At 40.8% G+C, this 21,640-nt stretch overlaps 1 protein-coding gene across 1 annotated transcript in view; it reads left to right on the forward strand.

Annotated features, from left to right (window-relative positions):
- Window positions 1-265: 265 nt before the first annotated feature.
- LOC109421653 (putative inorganic phosphate cotransporter) overlaps window positions 266-21,640 on the forward strand; it is a 49,590-nt gene continuing 28,215 nt past the window's right edge. Inside the window, exon 1 of the mRNA XM_062849741.1 lies at window positions 266-893. Coding sequence (XP_062705725.1) covers window positions 782-893 — 112 coding nt within the window. The 5' untranslated portion in view covers window positions 266-781. The remainder of the gene's footprint in view (window positions 894-21,640) is intronic.

A 21,640-nucleotide genomic window follows, 5' to 3' on the forward strand; every position in this document is an offset into this window, starting at 1 on the left:
CTGTTCATGCTATTCTATGCTATGCTGGGCTAAGCTTCTAAAACTGCAAGCTTTATAGAATCTACTAAAATAGAACAAATAAATTTCAACCAGGGGTGCAAATATGTTTATTAGATAGCTTCAGTTCAACGCTACAGCTCGTAACATCATGTGTGCAATAGTTTGTAAATAATCAATATACATCAGCTTATCGCTTACTTACACAGATTTCGAACGCTCCATGCTTCGAGCCTAAACTACTAGCAACCAAACCGTCGTCAGTTCGGGCAAACGGTGGGACTCTATCGCCGTTTGCGCGGTTCAAACCTCTCGCGCCCCGGTTGTGGCGGAATCGGAATCGAACTGCCACTTCATTCTAAGTGTTGCGTCCGTTCAGGAACGAGCGCAACGGTCTGAGCTCCGGAACGCGCGCGCGCACAAAACTATTTTTCGTTCATCATTGTAGAACTTGCACGGGGCGCACACCCGGAGTTCTGTGAGCTCTGATATATATTTGCGATAATATCGGTTGTAATTATTTCCCACAATGCTACGGTGTTGTGCCTAATGCGACTAGTGCTCCCAGTGATTTAAGCTCGAAACTCGCGGGGAAGTTGTTTGTTCATGTTGTATAGTGATTTGTGTGGCGGGTGAAGAAAGTTTATGCCAAATGCATGGTGGTTGTGGCAGAGTGCCAGGGTATCAATCGTGATTTGCAAGCCGAAATAATTGGAAAGTGGCGCAAACCTTCGATAGCGGTGCATACGAGCGGTAAAATACAAAAAGAGCAAAGCCAACCACAATGGGTGACAGCAACAAAGCGGCCGACCACAGGAACACAATCGAAATGAATGGTTTCAGCAAAGATATGACCACGGAGAAGCCGAAATTCGTCGACCATGAGCCGACACCACGTTAGTATATTGATCAATTAATCCCTTTCCCCGTCATAATTATGAAGGCATATTACGAAACCCGTTGGCGCAAATTTAACTTTCGCAACATAGTAACTTGTGTCAGCTCTAGGAGCTGCTACAGCTGATCGACCGAAACTATATCAGTGAGGAGCATTTGCTATGGGTGACTTTGGGTATAATCGGTATGTTTGTTCCCTTCGTCATGAGAGTTTTTGTCGGCAAATTGCCTGAAACTTGGTCATATTCAGCTTGGTTGGGAAGGATTTGAGGCCAACTCTGAGTTCAACAGGTTTTAAAAAACATGACGAAGAGAACAAAACTGCCGAAAATACATAAGTTCCACTATTTTTGAATAATAGCTGATTTCGCAGGCAGATTTTGAAACAGTCATAAGGTTTCTTTAACTTTTGTGAACTTTTTCATACTCTCATTGCTGGAAAATGCTCCTCAAATTGTAAAATAATTGACAAGTCTATAAGTAATCAACAATGTGTTAGGTTGAGAAATATAAAATCAAAAATTACAAACATTCAAGACACTGATTCTTAATCCTTCTTGTGCATTAGGGTATTTTTGATACCAACCGTACACTACGTCAGCGAGCTGATCCCCACGCGATGCATTCCCAAGTACCCAAAAGTTCCGCTTCTTATGACAAATTGCACAGATGTACTCTGCCGTCGGACGCATAAATGTCACATTTCAATAGTTGAATTGAGTTGAAGTCAATCCAATGCGACAACAGGAAAAGTTTATATTGAAACTTCAAATGCGTTTTTCTCGTGTACACTGAAGTTTTTTACGACGGTAATGGTAGCGCGTAAAAAAAAACCGCGTAAAAAAACGCGTTATTTCAAAAAACGTCGTAAAAAAACCGCGTTATTTCAAAACCCGTCGTAAAAAAAACCGCGTTATATCAAAAAACGTCGTAAAAAAGTCAAGTCACGTTAGATGTAATCCTGACTATTTTGCGCGTGTTTTTGAAAAAACTCGGTTTTTTTTACGACGGGTTTTGAAATAACGCGGATTTTTTTACGACGTTTTTTAAAATAATGTGGTTTTTTTTTACGCGGTACCGATAAAAAAACCACATAAAAAAACTGCGTAAAAAAACATCAGTGTATTTCTAATGTAACATGTGACGACATTTATGAGTCCGAGGGCAGTACTATAATTGTGAAAATTCTACTTGATGATCTACTGTTTTATGGGTCTTAAAATGAGGAGCCCAGAGGCAAAGGAGTGTAAGCGACCATTTAAGTTGATAGGAAAAATTACAATAAATCGGAGAAAATGGTGTCAGACTTTTTTCAAAAATCGCTGTATATATAAAAATAATAAACTAAGTTTAAGAATACATAATGTTTTCAGCACGAGTCGTATATTTATTCAACGACGCTTGCCGAGTTGGATAAATACGAAGAGATATGGAAAAATGTACTGTTGGGTCGCCAAATTATATTACAATAACAAAGTGGGTCACAAGATGGAAAAGTTTGAGAACCCCTGCTCTAACATCAAGCTTAATGATTAATTTCTTGATGTAAATTTTGACTGCAAGTGATTTTATTGTTTTAGCCGTGCTTCTTAGTGTAAGGAAATTAGAAACAGCTGGTTTTGTAATGCTCAACGTTTCGGCTTACAGTAACTGCACAAAAAAGATCCAACATATAGTGGTTACAGTTTCTAATGAAAACTACATGCAAAAATGATAAAATATACCTTTCCATGAATGCACTATATCCATTTTACATAGTTTTATTAATCTGTGTTGAGAAATATTTGGTTTTTGAGGAATGAAGTGATTTCTGATAAGGTTTGGAAAATTGCTTAAAAATAGGGTATGACAGAAAAAAAATCCACTTAGCAATTAAATCTGAAACTTCAAAGATTCACCAAATTTTCACACGTTTTGCTTCTTGGTTTATGCTATTGTAATGTTTTCTATATATGATTTTTTTTTGTATGAGTTTTATCAATTTTAGGGTGATATGGAGCGATTCTATTTTTCATGGTTAGTTTATTGCGAAATTTTTTCGCTAAATTACAGAAACAATCTGTAAGCAAGAATAAATGCTATTAATCTACAATATAATAATAATTCAGCTTGCAGATATACAGGGATGCACTATTTTGGACAATTTTTATGAGTTTTCGTCGAATAATACAAGGAAAAGCAAATGTTGTGAATATTATTAAGGATTATTTAATTACTCAAAACACTCCAACGTTTGTGTATCGCAATGATCACCTCCATATGCCCGTACTTAAGCTTGCTGGAGGTGTATTCTATCATATATATGTACTTTGATAATTACAATTTTTCAATGTGTATCCTTCTTCTTCTTCTTCTTCTTCTTCTTCTTCTTTTTCTTCTTCTTCTTCTTCTACTACTACTTCTACTTCTTTGTCTTCTTATTCTTCTTCCTCTTCCTTTTCTTCTTCTTCTTTTTGGCGTAACTTCTCCACTGGGAAAAAGTCTGCTTCTCAGCAGACCATTTTGCATGTGTATGTGCATGTGTGTGCAACGCTTTAACTGCAATGCTTTATAACAGCAAGTCCGCTAAGTGCAACAATTTTGCGGTTATCGCACCGCTATCCGTCAAAATGAAATGTCAACAGCGATGCGATGTTTTTTTGCATGCAGTTTTGCTGCAATGCGATGTTATTCAAATGCACCTTGGCTGCATTCTACAGCAACTGTCAGTTCTTTGACGTATGTCAGTTGTTGCAGTTACCGTATTGCATTCGGTAAGTGAAACGTAAACATGTTACAGTTATCGAACGTCTACTGTAGTATAGCAGGCACGGGGCACGAAGATATTATATAGTCCAAGGAAGTGAAGGATATTTTCTTTACGAAAAGTTGAAGGATCTACCGGGAATAGAACCCGTCACCCTTAGCATGGTCATACCGAATACCCATGCCTTTCTTGCTATAGAGGCCCTTTTTGTTGTTTTTGGTTTTATTATTTTTGGGTTATTTTTGGAGAAAGGGCTCGCCTGTTGTCACACACAGCATCAGTGTGGTTCTGGCAGCAGTGACCGACCGCGTGACTCTCGGAAGCTTAAGAAAGCTTCTGTCAAACTTCTTCTTTAAGTTTATGCAGAGTTGAAGATTCTATAAAAGTGGACTTTTTTAAAAATATATGGAATATGGAATATGTAATATGGAATGCCAGAGGTGCGTATTAAAAACTATTAAATAAAACTAATAAAGAACGCCTAGCTTTTACATATGCCTGTATAAAACTGGGATAAACATGAATAGATCTACGAGGCATTCTGATTGTTATTAGAGCAGATTCCCTTTTAGATCAAACAAATTTGCCCTAAACGTCGAGAAATACAAAACCAAACGTTATAAATTTCCCTTCACACTTAATTCAGACTACCGGAAATCAGCATTTTTTTCATTCTTTTACCGAGATTTTCACAGCTGAGTAATCAGCAAATGACTAACACACAAACAAGAAAAATGACAGTTCATAGCTAAGATACGGAAAATGTTTTGTCAATAGTCACTTTTCTCTAGAATATCAGTTTTTAGTTTTACACGGCTGTGCGCGTTTTTTGCCGAGCGCCCGAGCCCGTGAATCTGCTTTGAAGACTAATAAAATCAGTTAAAACATCCTTCTTCTTCTTTTTTGTGGCTCTACGTACTCACTGTGACTTGGCCTGCCTCGCTTCAACTTAGCGTTCTTTGAGCACTTCCACAGTTTTTGATTGAAGGGCTTTCTTTGCCAGCAATTGCATGAATTTCTATATTGTGAGGCAAGTACAATGATACACTATGCCCAGGGAGTCGAGAAAATGTTCCCGACCGGAACGGGAATCAAACCCGCCGTCTCCGGATTGGCAATCCATAGCCTTAACCACTGGACTAACTGGAGACCCCTGTAATGTAATTTATAAATTATGGATTTGTAACATCAATATTAATGATTAAATTAAAAAAAAAAACAGACCAAAAACAAACTTCTGAAGTTAAACTTTGTAAGTATTTTTGAAAATCCCCAGCATACTCATACCCTAGCCAATAAAATTATTTGGGAAATTTAAAACTGATTTATTTTTCAATGAAATACCTATAAAGTGTCTATAATAATTCTGTGAAAAGTTTCAATATAAATTTTGGATCTCATTTTGTATTTTTTTGTTAATAAATAAAAGGGAAAAAAAATTAACGAACCTGTGGACCGGGCTTAGTGTGACGATTAAAGCATATGACTATCACGCCGAGGACCTGGGATCAAATCCCACTCCTGACAAGCTCACAAAATTAGAGCGATGCGAGGTCGTTCTTTAAACCCTACATCCTACATGGACAAAGTCGATATATTTTCTCAAAAACTTTTTTCAATTCAAATTTATCCACCATTACTCCCAAGGATACCTTTATGAGGCTTTCAATTGAATTGCAAACTTCTTCTGTTTTTCTTCTATTTTTTTCTTATGCAACAAGTTGTTTTTATTCGTCTTCGTTTTCTTCTTGGTTAAGATAAAGTGGTTTCACTCAAAGGGGCTCGTCCTCCTTTCAAAATTTTAAGTTGAAAATAATACATAAGTGACCCGATTTTGTCAGCCCCTTTCCGGAACACATTTTTTGCTCCCCCTTAAAAAGCCAAATAAATATTCACACTTTTTATCCCTCTATGTTAGTTTGATGATGATTTTAAATGAATTGGTCGAAGTTTGACCGTTAGATAATGAGAGCTAAAAGTTTGTCGCAACATGGAGCTGACAAAATCGGGTCCGTACTGTAATAACAATAATCTTCTTCTTGGCCTAGTGTTCCTAACTCAAGTGGGGCCTATTCCGGGAATCGTCTTTACGGCGATGACAATAGTGTGAATAAAAATATCATCATTCATCAACTATCACAGTAACAATATTTGTTTATATAGGGTCTCGTACCATTTGGGCAGGTGTACCTATTTTGAGCACTTGCCGCTATAACTAAGTCAATTTCAAACGGATTGATTTGATTTTTTGTATAGAGTTAGGCACGTACAGTATCTAACTCTATACAAAATCTCAAATCAACCGGTTTGAAATTGACTTAGTTATAACGGTAAGTGCCCAAAATAGGTACACCTGCCCAAATGGTACAATACCCTACTGGCGACAATAATATTTCTAGTTTGTGTTCTATACACTTGTTGGACACATGGTGTTTATGTTCCCAAAAGTTCACTGCACGCGAGAGATCTCAATCAAGTATAAAACACACTGAACCTGCATCCATAAGATTATCAATCTAAAAAAAGTCACAAACATATCAATGAATCTCCAAGGCCGGGAAGCTCTTCTATCCCATACTATTGGCGCAAGAAACAAGAGCAAAGTAATCGAACAATTTAAACTTTGGGTACGCTCACCTTTGGAGGCATATCGCATAGAGCGGAGGACAACAGGTTTCGTCGCCGTCGTTCACCGTGTCGTGCTGAAAAACGAATTCCGCGTTCTTTTCTGCTGCTGCTGCTGCTGCTGCTGCCTTCCAGATCTGCGAGTGCGCTAGCGCGCTTTGACGAAGGTCCCCCTCAGAACTCGCCAAAGTCGCCAATCATCAGACAGGAATCGGTCAATCAACAATGACTACCACGGACTGGATAACCTGCTCTTCTGTGGGTAAGTGGGTCGTGCGATGATATTCGGAATTTTACGCGCAAAATGTTTTGATGGCCCGCGTCAGCAATCGCAAATACTTCCGTTCGGAAAATGATTGTACAATTTCGATCAGTTTTGGTACGAAAATAGAACGCGTGTGATGCAATGGGTTGGCGGGTGAGTGTTCAAAGTTGTTTGCAAACAAAAGAATAGCTATAGAGTTAAGTTCATCATTAGAACCCATATAACCGATGCGGTAAGAGTACGGGTATTCAGCATGACTTTGCTGAGGGTGAAGATTTCGATTCCTGGTTGGTAAGGAACTTTCCTCCGTAATAGTAGTTTACGCAACAAGGTGCAGAATGACGATTTTTACAGCACGAGTCGAACATTTATCCAACGAGGCTTGCCGAGTTGGATAATTACGACGAGTGCTGTAAAAATCGAGTTCTGCACCGAGTTGCGTACAACGTTTTTTGCAAGTTCATAAATTACCGCTTGAGGATAGTTTTTATCAAAACTTTTTCATCAAACTGCACACTAATGATCTTAGCTATGTTTGAGAAAATCTAATCATAGCAGGTTACACTGTGTAGTTGTCACAATTTTTCAAAACTGCGTCCTGAAAGCATCAAGAAGTTGATCAAAACTGAAAACAGTGCTGTGATGGTTCATTACGCAACGCAAATCAGTGCTGTAATGAACCATTACAGCACTGTTAATTTGGTGTGGGAAAGTAGGCCTTTTCCTGTCAGATTTGCGTGAGGTAAAACAGCCTATTACGATGAGAAATTGCAAAAAGGAAATTTTCTTAACTTCATTGGGCATAGAGTATCTTCATTCCTACCTAGGTTCCTACCAATTCAGCATGAGTCAGAGTGATTACGATTACATGACAAACAATGCATATTTTGGAATGCTTGTTCACATCTGAGAGTTCACATATCTAAAATGAGTTTACATTGTATGTAATCCTCATTAATTATCTCTGTGTGGAGGTCCGTTTCATTCACATAAATAAACTGTTACATATATGCATTATGCTTATTTAAACTTTCACCAATAAGGTTTATTTATATTATAATAAATAAACTATGAAAAAAACAACATTCTTCATAAATTGTCAAACTATGCATCTCTAAAAATATCTACCGTTGAATGGAGTAACTCTCTAATGGTAATTGGGTTTATCCGGTTTATCTTTTTATTCATTTTCGCACGCAAATTTGAAGCCCAAACGCATGCCAATCTTCCAAAAATAGATCAATTGAGCATTCACGCGTTTCTCACTCAGGCGAAACGAATCTTTCCGTGTTCCACGCTTCAGAATGATCTAAATTATATAATTAATTCGCAAATGTGCAATCAGTTTGACATTTTAACCAAAAGTGGGTTTATTTAACATGCAATCACATCATCAATCATGGATCGCGGAGCACACGACATGCATATCATTTTCGTTTAATGCCAAACAAAAGTTTTAACCAGGTGCCCGTGGGTGCCAGAAGCTAAGCATGAAAAGCACGTGCCGACCCGGACCGATGACGAGCAAATCATTCCGAAATGGTGTTTGTTTGTTCCGAGGCAAACTGAGCGTAAATTCGCGTATAGTAGAAGATATCTATCACACCTAGTAGTATATATACGACTGACTGGCTTGCCGCCCATAGCTCTGCAAAAGTGAATGACGACGATGACACAAGCTATCATCATTACCTTACCAGTTGTGATCGTGTTGTGGTCAAACGGAAGATGTCGGCGGCTGATGATGTGACAAGCGGAACTGAGTTTATAGTGGTTTCGGAAATGCGTCGCTGCTAATGACATACTTTTACTGGCTGTTTTAGCGTGCATTACGATTTGCGTATTATCATGAGTTGAGCATTTGCCGACCGTACTTCGATTTCAAATAAAGCAGATCGTGAAACGTTTTGGCTAAGGCACATGCGCTGCAAGCTGAGGGTCCGGGATCGAATTTCTTTCCCGGTAAAGTCTGGACTAAGGTTTGAAAATGAAAACAACAATTGCCGAGATTTCATTCATTATTCATCATTCACATTTCATTCATTATTCATCATTCACATCTCTCCAGAAGTTTCTTTAGAGATTCTTCCAGAAGGATCCAATAATGTTTCTAGGAGATCCACCAGGGATTCCTCCAGAAAATTCTTCAAGCAGTTTCGGCATTGACTGTTTTTTTTTTCCGAAGATCTCTCAGGAAGATCTCGATGGGAATACCTTCACTCCAGAAGTAACTTTTATAAATTCTTTCAGGAGGATTGCCTCCTAGAGATACATCAGAGATTCATCCAAAAGATCCTTCAGGGATTCTCATAAGAGTTCTTCAGAGATTAGTCTGAGAGTTTCTTCAGGGATTCCATCTTAAGTTCCTCCAGGAATTCCTACAGAAGTTAATTAGGAACTAGTCCAGGAGTTTTCCTCTTCTAGAATTCCAACACGTTCTGTAGGGATCGCTCAAGGGAGATCCTTCAGGGATCACTCCGTGAGTTTCATCAGGGGTTCCAAACGGAATTCCTTCTATTATCCCTCCTGGAATTTTCTCAAGCTTCTCTCCCGAAATTCCTTCGGGGATTGCTCTTAGAAATATTTCGGGATTCTTCATAATTTTATTCTCAGAGATTATTTCAGGTGTTTTTTCAAGGGTTGCTCCAGAAGTTCCTTATGTGATCTCTCCAGGAGTTCGTTCAGGGATATCCCTATATCATCAGGAGGATTCGGGGATGCCTCCAGGAGTTCATTAGGAATTCCTTCAGAAGTTCCTTAAGCTATTTCAACAGAATTTCGCTCAGGTATCCTTCCAGAAGTCCCTTCAGTTATTCTTTCAGGAGGATTCATAAATGCCTCCTGGACATCCATCAATAATTCCGTAATTTTTTTTTAGAAATTAGTCTAGAAGTTCCTGCAGGGATTCCTTCTGAAGTTCCTTTAGAAATTTCTACAGTTCTTACAGAAATTATTCCAGCAGTTCCTTCGGATATTCTTCCAGGAGTTTCAGGGTTTCTTGCAGATGTTTCTTCAGAGATTCCTCCTGAATTTCTGGATTCCTACAATATTTTCTTCAGAAATCTCTGCAGGAGTTCCTTAAGAGAATCTTATAGGAGGATCCAAGGATACCTCCAGGAAAATTCAGGGATTCCCCCAGAAGTTTATTCAGGGATTCCTAAATATGAGTTCCTTGTTAGATTTCTTCAAGATATTCCTAGGGTACTCCTCGAGAAGTTTCTTTAGGGATACTTCCAGAAGTTCTTCCAGAGATCGCTCCTGGGGTTCTTTCAGATTGTAGATTGAGATTTTTTCTGGACGACTCACGGATGCCTCCAGGAGTTACATCAGAGATTTCTCCAGAAGCTCGTTCAGGAATTGCTACAGGACTTCCTTCAGGGAATCTTGTAGGAGTTCCTTCAATAATTTCCTTAGGATTATAATCAGACATATCTCCAGGATATTTTCTTGAGCATCGTTTCCCAACCTTGACTCTCGCGACCCCCCAGTCTGATGTCACCCCGCTTTTCGTAGAACAGTCAAAGCGTGCCTGCAAGCAGTTGGGGGGTCGTGAAACGAAGTTTGGGAAACTATGTTCTTGAAGGATCGTTCATGGAGTTTCTCCAGGATTTCGTTCTGGAATTTATCCAAGACTTTTTTCAGGGGATACTTCCTGAAAATCGTTCCTTCTACCCGGAAAGATTCCCTTTGGAATATTCCGCTGAAAGCCCTTCGAGGATTCTGCCTGGAAATCCTGCGGATATTCCTACCGGAATTCCTTAGGAAATTTCCCTGGAATTCGTGCAGGGTTTTCTCCTGTAATTTCTTCGGGGATTCCTCCTGAACTTCTTTCAGGGGTTCCCCTAGACTTCTTTCCAGAATTCTTCCTGAAATTCCTTCAGGAATTCCTCCTGGAATTTCTTCGGAGATTCCTCCTAGAATACCATCGGGAATTTCTCCTGGAATTCTTTCGAAGATTGCTCTTGGAATTCCGTCGAGAATTCTTCTATTCTGGAATTTTTCATGTAATTCCTTCGAGGATTACTCCTAATATTTAATCGGAGATTCCTCCTGAAATTTCTACGGGGATTCCTTCTAGAATTTCTTTTGCCTCTACAGACTGAACAGTACAAACATTCGACAACGGACAACACATATAACACCCAGTGGCCCAGTGGAGAATTTTCCGTTTGACGAAAAATTTTCCCCGACTGGAGCGGGAATCGAACCCACACTCCGAGGCTTACGAGACACCTAAACGACTGACGCTGCTAACCACTCGGCCACGAAGCCCACCACTTGGAATTCCTTCGGTGATTCCTCTGGATATTTTTCGTTGATTCCGCCTAAAAATCCTTAGGGGATTCTATCTCAAATTCTCTTGGAAATTTCCACTAAAATTCTTTTGGGGATTTCTGCTGAAATTTTCTTGTGGATTACTGTTGGAATTTCTTTGGGATTCGTGCTGGAGTTCTTTCGGGATTTCCTCTAGCAATTCCTGCGAGGATTCTTCCTAGAATTATTTCCGCGGATTGTTCCTAAAACTTGCTCGAAGACAGCATAGTCGTGAAGATTTTTTTCAGAAAAATACGACTTACAGACCATTGTGCATTGGTGTCAGTGTTGGTACCTACCTTGTTACCTTGTTGGCTACAAAGTAGGGTGCCTGTGTCAATTATTATGGCACTACCCAAGGAAAACTAAAGCCTGTATCCGCAATAATTGGGACACAGAAGTACGGCAGTAACTCTGTACTGAATCAATAAAAATTGGTCAAATATTAACTGAGAATTCTTTGATGTATGTTTATTATTTGTGCAAAATTTCATTAAAATCGATGCATTACTTTTAACTGTGGATGAGAAACAAACAGACGTGGTTTTTAAGATTTTGTACAATCATCACCAATTTTCATTCCCATACTAGATGGTTCTCTTCCGCTACAATTCAAAGTTCTGTAGGGATAATTATGAAATTTCGTGAGCAGTTTTGATACTTATAGAGACACTTTCTTGCAAAATTTCATCAACTTTTATCGATTGGATTGAAAGACACTGGTGTTGATAGGGGATAGTGTTAGTGAAAATGTTTCATGTTTTTCATATGCGATGTTTGCCCATTCATAACTTTTGAATGTCTATGCCAATTTTCATGAAATTTTCACAGAAAGTAGTTGATTATGTGTATATTATTCTTGCAAAATTTGATAATTAATGGTGAAGTACTTTCAACAATACAATCGAAACAATAAGGGGTGCTCACTAATTGTTGCCTGAGGGGCTAAAATCACGGTCAGCCCCAATATATGTTTTGACTATAAAATTGTTGATAGTGCATCAATTTTTTTGAAATTTTGCCTATGCAAGGGATGTATATTGAGAGGTTTGTGTTCAAAATTTCAGCCTTTTCCTTCATCAAATTCAAAAGTTACAGCGCTGACAAGCTAAACCAGGGGCTGTACAAAATTCAATTGCTCACGTTCTACTGTTTCATGGCTACAACAAAGGGTACTTCACCGATTCAATTGAAACTTTGCAGGTGAAATGATCACATTTTGAGATATTGTCAGGCAAAATTTGAGCAATTTTAATGTATATATTGCAGAGTTGCAGCCATATTTTTGTGTCCCGATTATTGCGGATACAGGCTTTATTTGTACAAAAATAACGAGAAGACCAACGAATGTCATCAATACGTTAAAAGATAGCTTAGTTTCCATACTTTACAGGAAAAATATAGAAACGGAGCCAAAACTATTTTTAGTATTTATTGCAGCGTGTGAAAGGAACCCTGTACCATTTATGGATACATTTTCAAACTTCGGCTCTTTTCGCACTATTTACATGAATTTCTTATGGGACTAGCCATAACTGGTACACTTTGGCGAAAAAGGGTGCAAGGAAGCCGAAATTTTAAGGAAAATGATTTATTTTTACCATAATTTGAGCAAAATGTGGAGTTTAATTGAGTGCAACAATCTTTCGTAAATGTGATTTGTTGTTCACTTTTTTTTCTTGTTGATTTACATCGATAAAAGGTTAAAATCAACTATGACGAACAGCCACAATCGGAACACTCTAACTTTATTCCAACGCCGAGAGCACCATCTTTGCCGGTCTTGAGCGATGTTCCTCCATTTTGCCCGAACGTGTAGGGATCGCAGATCCTCTTCAATCGCCGGCAGCCACTGCGTTCGCAGCCGCCCTCGAAGTCGCCGACCTCTACTTGGCTCCCTGCTGAATAATGTTTTCTCTATTCTTGCTTCCAACATTCGCAAAACGCGTCTAGCCCACTGAAGTCTGCCGTATAATGTACGTTTCACAATATTCTCATTTTTACACTTGGTGCAACTCGTGATTCATGAATCTGTACCGCACTACTTATTTTTATTTCTCATCGAGAATTACTCCGACATCTTTTCGGTCTACGTCCACCGCCTCGTGACCATAAATGGCAACCGGAAGAATCAACGTCCTAAATAGAACGAATTTCGTTTGCGTTTGCAAGTTACGGGACCTAAGCTGGTTTCGAAATTCATAAAAGGCCATATTCAGCTGCAATGCGCCTTTTTTCTTCACGGGAAACGTCATTGTCACGTGTCACAACTTCAAACACATCCCCATCAATCACTAACACCCATTGGCGAATCTAGGTTTTCCTTTTTTCTTGCTCACTCTCCTAAACAAACACGAGAAAGAGAAGGATGGAAAGGGGTGCCGCTTTGCATCCCGTTCTTGCTTGTGTTTATCAAGGAGGATGAGTGAGAAAAAATAAAAAGCTAGATTCGCCAATGCTAACACCACTGGACCTGCCTCTGTCTCTATCCACTATCATGTACTTCGTCTTGGTAGAGTTTATCGTCAAGCCTATCCTCGCTGGCTCTCTCTTCAGAGGAGCAAAAGCTTCCTTCAATGCCCCACAATCGATGCCGATGAGATCAATATAGTCCTCAAAGCCGAGGAGCATGTGCGACTGTGTGATGATGGTGCCATTCCTTTGCACGCCAGACCCCCAAATCGCTCCTTCGTGTGCAATTTTGAACAGTAAATTTGAAAGACCATCGCCCTGCTTCAATCCATCCTAGGTCACAACAAGGTCACAAACGAGGTAGCCACACTTCGTCTGAGATCCGAATACTTAATTTTGATCCATCCATCCATCGTTTGCGTGTCAGCCTAATTAGTTTCGCCGGAAAACCATGTTCTGACATTATCTGCCAAAGCTCGTTTCTTTTCTCTAAATCGTGAGCTGCTTTAAAATCAACGAACAGATGGTGAGTTTGCAAGTTTTATCCCAGAAATTTATCTAGGATCATCCACAGGTTAATGAGCACCTCAATGGCGACGTTGCAAGTACCGAAGGTGGCGTGGTAACAGATCTAGGAGTATGTGCACAGGACGAAAGACTTCCGGCCCCTGACCTTCAAGATATAGAGGAGGAGGTTGGCCGGTTGAAAAACAACAAAGCCGCTGGAGCAGATCAACTACCAAGCGAGCTTCTAAAATACGGTGGAGAAGCACTGGTGAGAGCACTACACTGGGTCATTACCAAGATTTGGGAGGAGGAAGTATTACCGGAGGAATGGATGGAAGGTATCGTGTGTCCCATCTACAAAAAGGGCGACAAGTTGGATTGCGGTAACTACCGCGCGATCACACTACTGAGCGCTGCCTACAAGATACTCTCTCAAATTTTACACACTTAAATTCAGAAATTGATCTCGGTAAACGGTTTACCGAGAATCCAACAGCTGATATCTCGGTAAAATATTTACTGATTCTCGGTAAAATTTTTACCGAGATTTCGGTAAACCATTACCGAGTCTCGGTGAACTTTTCCGAGATCTCGGTAAAAAGTTTGATTACCGAGATCTCGGCAAAGTTTTTACGACATCTCGGTAAAACTTTTACCGAGATTCAGTGAAAATTATTACCGGATTCTCGGCTGTTGGATTCTCGGCAATCCGTTTGCTGAGGTCGGCGATTTAATTCAAGTGTGTATGCCGCCGTCTATCACCGATTGCAAGAGAGTTCGTGGGGCAATATCAGGCTGGATTTATGGGTGAACGCGCTACAACGGACCAGATGTTCGCCATCCGCCAGGTGTTGCAGAAATGCCGCGAATACAACGTGCCCACACATCACTTGGTCGGCGTTAAGTCAGAGAGGACCATGTGTCTTTTACTTAATTTCTAGAAAAACGACTTTAAAGTTTGCAACTCTATATGTTTTGAGTTTTTCAACAAATGTTCTTGAATTTTGGCCATAAATCTTAATAACTATTCATCACAACATCGTTCTGTATTGATCGCGAAAAAACGTAAAATAAAGCTTGAAACCGAGAAATTGCTAAGTAATTGATTGTACTCAGTCCACTCTGACTGAACGGTTTTTGGAAAATCTTCAACCAACTACAGTATACACTTATGTTTTTACATATTTGATAAAAAAAAATAATGCACAAGTAGGACAACAGTTGTAAGGAGTAGTGTGTAATGTGAGCAGGAAGTTTGCAATTTGTTATTTCTGTTATTACACTGTTGATTACCATTTTCAATTTCTATGTTCAGTCAGAGTGGACCAAGTACAACAGTTCGGAACGTTTTTGAAATATTGTAGTTACACAATTCATAATAATTTATTCAGAGGACTGGCATTTTTCAAAAATTCGTCAGACAGAGTGAACCAAGTACACAATTCTTAAATAATCGGTAAAATTAATTTCTTCATGAAACGGGTATTGGTACATTTCAATATGATGCCCAACAGCTACTAAACAAACATATTTTGATTTGGAAAGGATTACGAAGAATAAGGTAATTTCAACTATTTTTCTTAGAGACACATGGCCCACTCTGTCTGCACGCGAAATGCCACAATATGCTTCAACACGATGATCTGTAAAATACGATATTGACCATAATAAATTAGAATTTCACGTGCTTTCTTGATCAATAATCATCAGAAAATGCGTTAGGGAATCATACGATTTGGAAACGTATCACATTTGATGATAAATTATTTTATTTATTGGATTTTAACCAATACATATTTTTTCAACTCTTTTGGCATCAAGCATATGGTCCACTCTGACTGCACACTATTATCGATTTTTGCAGTTCAATCAAAAGAAAATTGTGCTATAACTCTCGTTAATAGTAACATTAAAAAAATTGGGTGAATGTTTCAAGTAGCTTAAGTAATTCTTAATCGAATGCCCTAAAAATATAATTTTCGTCAATTTTGTTACTTGGTCCCCTCTGACTTAACGCCGACCACTTGTTCATCGATTTCAAATCGGCGTATGATACAATCGATCGAGAACAGCTATGGCAGATTATGCACGAATACGGATTCCCGAATAAACTGATACGGTTGATCAAGGCGACGATGGATCGAGTGATGTGCGTAGTTCGAGTATCAGGGACACTCTCGAGTCCCTTCGAATCTCGCAGAGGGTTACGGCAAGGTGATGGTCTTTCGTGCTTGCTGTTCAACATTGCTTTGGAGGGTGTAATAAGAAGAGCGGGGATAAACACGAGTGGGACGATTTTCACGAAATCCGTTCAGCTGCTTGGTTTCGCCGATGATATTGATATTATTGCTCGTAAATTTGAGACGATGGTGGAAACGTACATCCGACTAAAGAGTGAAGCCAGGCGAATCAGATTAGTCATTAATGTGTCGAAGACAAAGTACATGATGGCAAAGGGCTCCAGGGAGGAATCACCGCGCCCGCCACCCCGAATTCATATCGACGGTGATGAAATCGAGGCGGTTGAAGAATTCGTGTACTTGCGCTCACTGGTGACCGCCGACAACGACACCAGCAGAGAAATTCAGAGGCGCATTGTGGCAGGAAATCGTTCTTACTTTGGACTCCGCAGAACTCTACGATCGAATAAAGTTCGCCGTAACACGAAGTTAACCATCTACAAAACGCTGATTAGACCGGTCGTCCTCTTGTAGCAAGTACGCTTTATAATTTAATATGTTCATTGGTAAATTTAAGTTATTTATACTACTCGTTATTTTGTTAATTGTTCTTTGTTAATTTATTCAAGTTCATGTTAATTCGTTTTTCATATTTAATTCAAAATGTAATCACCGCCAAAAGCACTCCGTAAGAATATTCGACTGAGTTACCGACGCCTAAATATGAGTACCTTGAGTTCCCTTCGAATCAGCTACCAAGAAAGCGCGTGGCTTGGCATGCCTTTTTCGCGCCATGATGCCGCCCGTTCGTCGCTTGGGTCACGGCCAACGACCCGCATGCAAATTAATTGAAGATGCGTTGACCTTTCTTGTTTCGGCATTCCACGCATGTCACGAACCTTGGAGGGGAAGTTGACTGGAGGATTTGAATAGGCCGTTGGAAAGAGATGCACGACTTCGGGGAACATTGCGAATAAATTTCTTTAATATTCGGATTCGCAAACTTGACCTTCGGTTAGGTTCGCGAAGTCGTGGGACAATGCCCAGAAATTTCGCGGTATCTGAGGATTCCCCCAGCTTCAAATCGTTCACTTTGTTCCGTTTCGTGGAAGAGGCAAGAACGGTCAGTTTTTGTTTCCGTGCCGTGGTGTGTTTGAATAGGTAAAAGTGACATGTTTCTTTAATAAGGTGTTAGCTAATTACATTGTCCCCCCTCTAGTTAAGCGCCAAGCCAATCTAGCGCTATTCGTTCAGTTGAGTTAGTAGTTCCTGTGTAGTGTCGGTTATTGTACAAAGAGGTAATTGTAGAATTTGATAGCAATGCAGTGATGCTCTAAAACATGTGCGTTAATTAGGTACGTGGCAGCGAAGGCAGAGCCGACACACCATCCAGTATAGTGAGACCGTTTTTGACCCCACGTAACGGCTTCAAAGGTCCCGGGGTACACCTGGCCGGAGAAGGTCGCGATCGCCAAAACCGCACCTTTGGCAGGCAAGCCGTCCATTTGAACGAGCGTCATCCGTGTGAGCATCTTTCGAGCCAACCACGCCGTCCAGCAAGCAACCGTTGCGCAGCAGTACCACGCGCCGACGGCGCCTCAACGTTTTTTCGCGCCAGCTGCAGGACGAAAGTGAGCGTTTGTACCGCGCTCCAGACGCAAGCCCGCGTACCGGTGTGGGAGACACCCATCGTCACCGTCGTCGTCGTTTCCATCAATCGCCTCCCGAGGCGAGAGCCCCCGGCAAAGGCCGGGCGTGAGCTCCCTATCCAGCGTCGTCTCCCCATCCACAAAGGAAACCCTAGGTAGAAAGAGTGAGTAACATTGCATGCAATATTATGTTTGTGTCGTCCATGGCCATGTGACTCAGTAGAGGCACAACATATTTTTGTTGCTAGTCCGTCCATTCCAACCATGACGGCTCTAGCATAGAAACCGGCGGAGAGCGAGTGTATGAGATCGCCTCCCGTCTCGAAGTTGCCACTGTGCTAACCCGTCTCCGCAAACCCAGACGGCGATAGCGTACCCACTCACCCGAGAGTGAGAGACAGCGAGTGTTCTGCATGTCGGAGTTCGGAGCAGAGTAGAGAGAAAGAGTGTTGTTTGGGCCGAGGAGAAAGAGCGTTGCGCATGCGCAGGTAGGGAAGAGATTGGAAGTTGAGCACGCACACAAGAGAAAGACTAGAGGGAAGTTAGAGGGATGAGTATTGCTTAGGCCTAGGCATAGAAAGCGAAAGTGATAAGGGGAAATGTGAATAAATCCATGTATAGTTTGTAATCTGAGCCCCATGTAGTTTGTTTCCCATGTATGATGTCCCTATGAGCAAGGTCGGAAGGTCGAACATTATAATTGTTGCCGTTGAAGATTTTGCAGTTTGATCCATGACACGGAGGAAAATGCTCGCTGTAGTTTGAATGTAGTTAGTTGATGTTTTCTTAAGGTCTTATGTTGCTTCGCGTCCGTTTGTAGAGTCTCTTGAGTTTTCTTGTGTAATTTACTGGGTAGTCGGCCCGAATCCGATTTTGGACCGTTCTCTAGTCTTCCGTGGACTGGGACAGGTGAACTTTTTGGACTGGGCCTGTGAAGAAAACCCCCGCATTGGTGGCTTGATCCCGGCCGGAAATTGGAGGGATTTATTTGTAATTTTCTTTGGAGTTCGTCGTATCCACTCGGCCACGAGAAGTACGACGGCCTTATTAGAGTCAGCCAGTCAGCTTACCCATCAAGAAAACTGACCCTTCCCTTAAGAAGGTCTCAAGCCGGGCAACGCTATCTTTGTTGGATGGTCTCCTAACGGAGTGGCGCATAAGCCATCCAATCGTTAACGGAAGCGCGACAGGCTAGCCCCGTTATATTTGGCGCCCAACGTGGGCGTTAGCAGCGGTAAAGCAGCGATACTTCTGGCCGAAAATGAATGTAGAGGTGAAGAAATTCTGTCGGGAGTGCTTAAAATGTCAGGTGAGCAAGTCAGGGAACGTCAACGTGACACCACCGATGGGATCGCAGAAGGCGGTAGAATATCCTTGGCAGTTTGTGACCCTGGACTATGTGGGTCCCCTGCCACCGTCTGGGAAGAACCGAAGTACGTGTCTCTTGGTGGCCACTGATGTATTCAGTAAATTCGTCCTCGTTCAACCCTTTCGAGAAGCCAAAGCCGATTCGCTGGCTGATTTCGTAGAAAACATGATCTTCAGACTCTTTGGGGTACCGGAGACAGTTCTGACTGACAACGGTTCCCAATTCATTTCCAAGCGGTTCAAAGACCTACTAGCAGCTTACCACGTTAACCACTGGTTGACGCCGGCCTACCACCCTCAGGTCAATAATACGGAACGAGTCAACAGGGTTATTACTACGGCCATTCGTGCGACGCTCAAGAGAGACCACAAACACTGGGCAGACGATATTCAATCGATCGCGAACGCCATTAGAACCGCGGTACATGATTCGACGAAATACAATCCGTATTTCGTAGTATTTGGGCGAAATCAGGTGTCCGACGGTAGGGAGTACGGATGGATCCGAGACAATTACAGACCGAATGATAACGACGACGAGGAGAATGCTGTTTCGGAGAGGCGAAAGAAGTTGTTCAGCGAAATTAAGACCAACTTGGCAGCGGCGTACAAGAGACATGCCAAGACATACAATTTACGCTCGAATTCGAACTGTCCTTCGTACACGGTAGGGGAGAAAGTTTTAAAACAGACCTTTGATCTTTCGGATAAAGGCAAGGGTTTCTGCAAAAAGTTGGCCCCTAAGTATGAACCTGCGGTGGTGAGAAAGGTCTTGGGTACGAACACGTATGAGCTTGAAGACGATTCGGGCAAAAGAATCGGAGTTTATTTCGCCAATCGACTAAAAAAGTTGCATTCTCCATCGTAACACTTTAAATGGAAGGTTTTTCCAGCTATGTACCTCTTTTAGAGCGACAACTAATTACGATGATCAAAACACCTACGGGGTCAAAACATCTACGGACAGATCGACGGACTCGTGTTTAGGAAGTTCTCGAACCGACTAGCACTGAGGGTACCGACTGAGCCTAAAACTATGACAAATCTGAACCAGCTATGCAACTTTTTCGAAAAGTAACTACGAACGACTAGGTTTCACGAAAATACTGTAAATAGGAAAAAAAATACCAAACAAACCACGATTTATGACCAGAGAAGACGCGAAATCCCAAATAAGACTTTCTCACACACTTGTGAGCTGTAAATATGTAAATATTAGTTTGTTAGTTAGCCTAATTCCCTATTTCTTAAATTTAGATTAGTACGTAGCTTAAATTATTCAATATTACCAAAAACACTCACTATTTTCAGTTTTGTTCGTCCTTGTCGTTTTATTTCGTCTCGGTAGGAAGGCGTCTGTATATAGTCCTGGTTGCGTTGTCGTGACGTAGTCAGTGTTGTAAATATCCTAAAATTAAGAGTTGTTCAAGTTTTGTTATTTATTTACTTACGTTATTTATTTTTGCTCAGTCTTTCGTAGTTGTTTTTCTTGTCGATTATTAGTGAAATCCGTTCCGTTTCTCAAATTTGCATACGTCCTTATCCGTCCTTAGTCCTTTAGATCCTTAGTTGCCAAGTTCACTCTGGCAAACACTCTTAGTAGTATATGCATCCTTAGTCGTAGTCCATAGCATCTTTGTAAGATAAGTCCGTCCTTAATTTATTGCATTATATCCTTGTCCTAGTAGTTCGTTCTTATAGTGATACTGTGGTAATATTTAGTTTGTCCTTTGTAGTCCCAATATCGTATGTAAGTATCACGTCCTGTTCCCAATATGATCATTTCCCCGTCTTTAGAGTTTCGTACGTTTTGTTGTCGTCCCACAACCACATAGGTTTCTATTAATAGTTTCTTCATCATTCTCTTCTTTCGCATCTTTCGTCATCATCGTCCATTACCTCTCCACACCCTAAAACGAAACAACACAGGCTTGTGTACAATGTACACAGGCTTGTGTACAATGTACACAGATTTGTGTACTACTAGATCAGCCTCCACCCCTGTGTCAAATGTACACAGTCACTTTTCTGGCTCTAGCGCTGGTATGGGAGCAAAGTTCGTAACTAATTTTCTCTGAACGATGACATGCATTATCAGGAATCGATCAATGCAAAAATAATTGTTAATTTTGTTTTCATGCCAGCGCTGGAGCCGGAAAAGTATCTGTGTACATTTGACACAGCGGTAAGGCTGATCTAGTAGTACACAAATCTGTGTAACTTCTGTAACCGTGCATAGTCATTCGATACCTGCAAATAAACAACAAAACAACTTACACCCGATAGGTTGGAACGACAAAAAGGTTCACTCTCCTTAATTCTGGTTCGTCCGGTAGGGCGTGAATTATCCATCGCTGCCCTTTTCCTCCTAATTTTGCGGACAGTTTCAGGGAACGTGCTTTCCCGACCGCGATCTAACATGGTTGCTTTCATGTTCACTTCTATCTGAGTTTGGCAGTCCGTTTTTGTGTTGACAATGTATGAGTGATAGACCGGTCAAAATGAGAGTGAGTGCGCGCGTGTCGGAGTTCAACGAGAGTTGAGTTCTGAGGCGTATTTGAGTGTCAGGTATGAGTGAATGATTGGTAATTTTGTGATTGAGTGTTTTTCTTGGAGAACTTTTGCAGTCGAATTGTTCCAGGCGTATGAAAGTTCTCTTAAGAAGGAATTTGAGTTTCGT

The sequence above is a fragment of the Aedes albopictus genome, chromosome 2 (genome assembly GCF_035046485.1).
Source record: "Aedes albopictus strain Foshan chromosome 2, AalbF5, whole genome shotgun sequence".
Taxonomy (NCBI): Eukaryota; Metazoa; Arthropoda; class Insecta; order Diptera; family Culicidae; genus Aedes; species Aedes albopictus.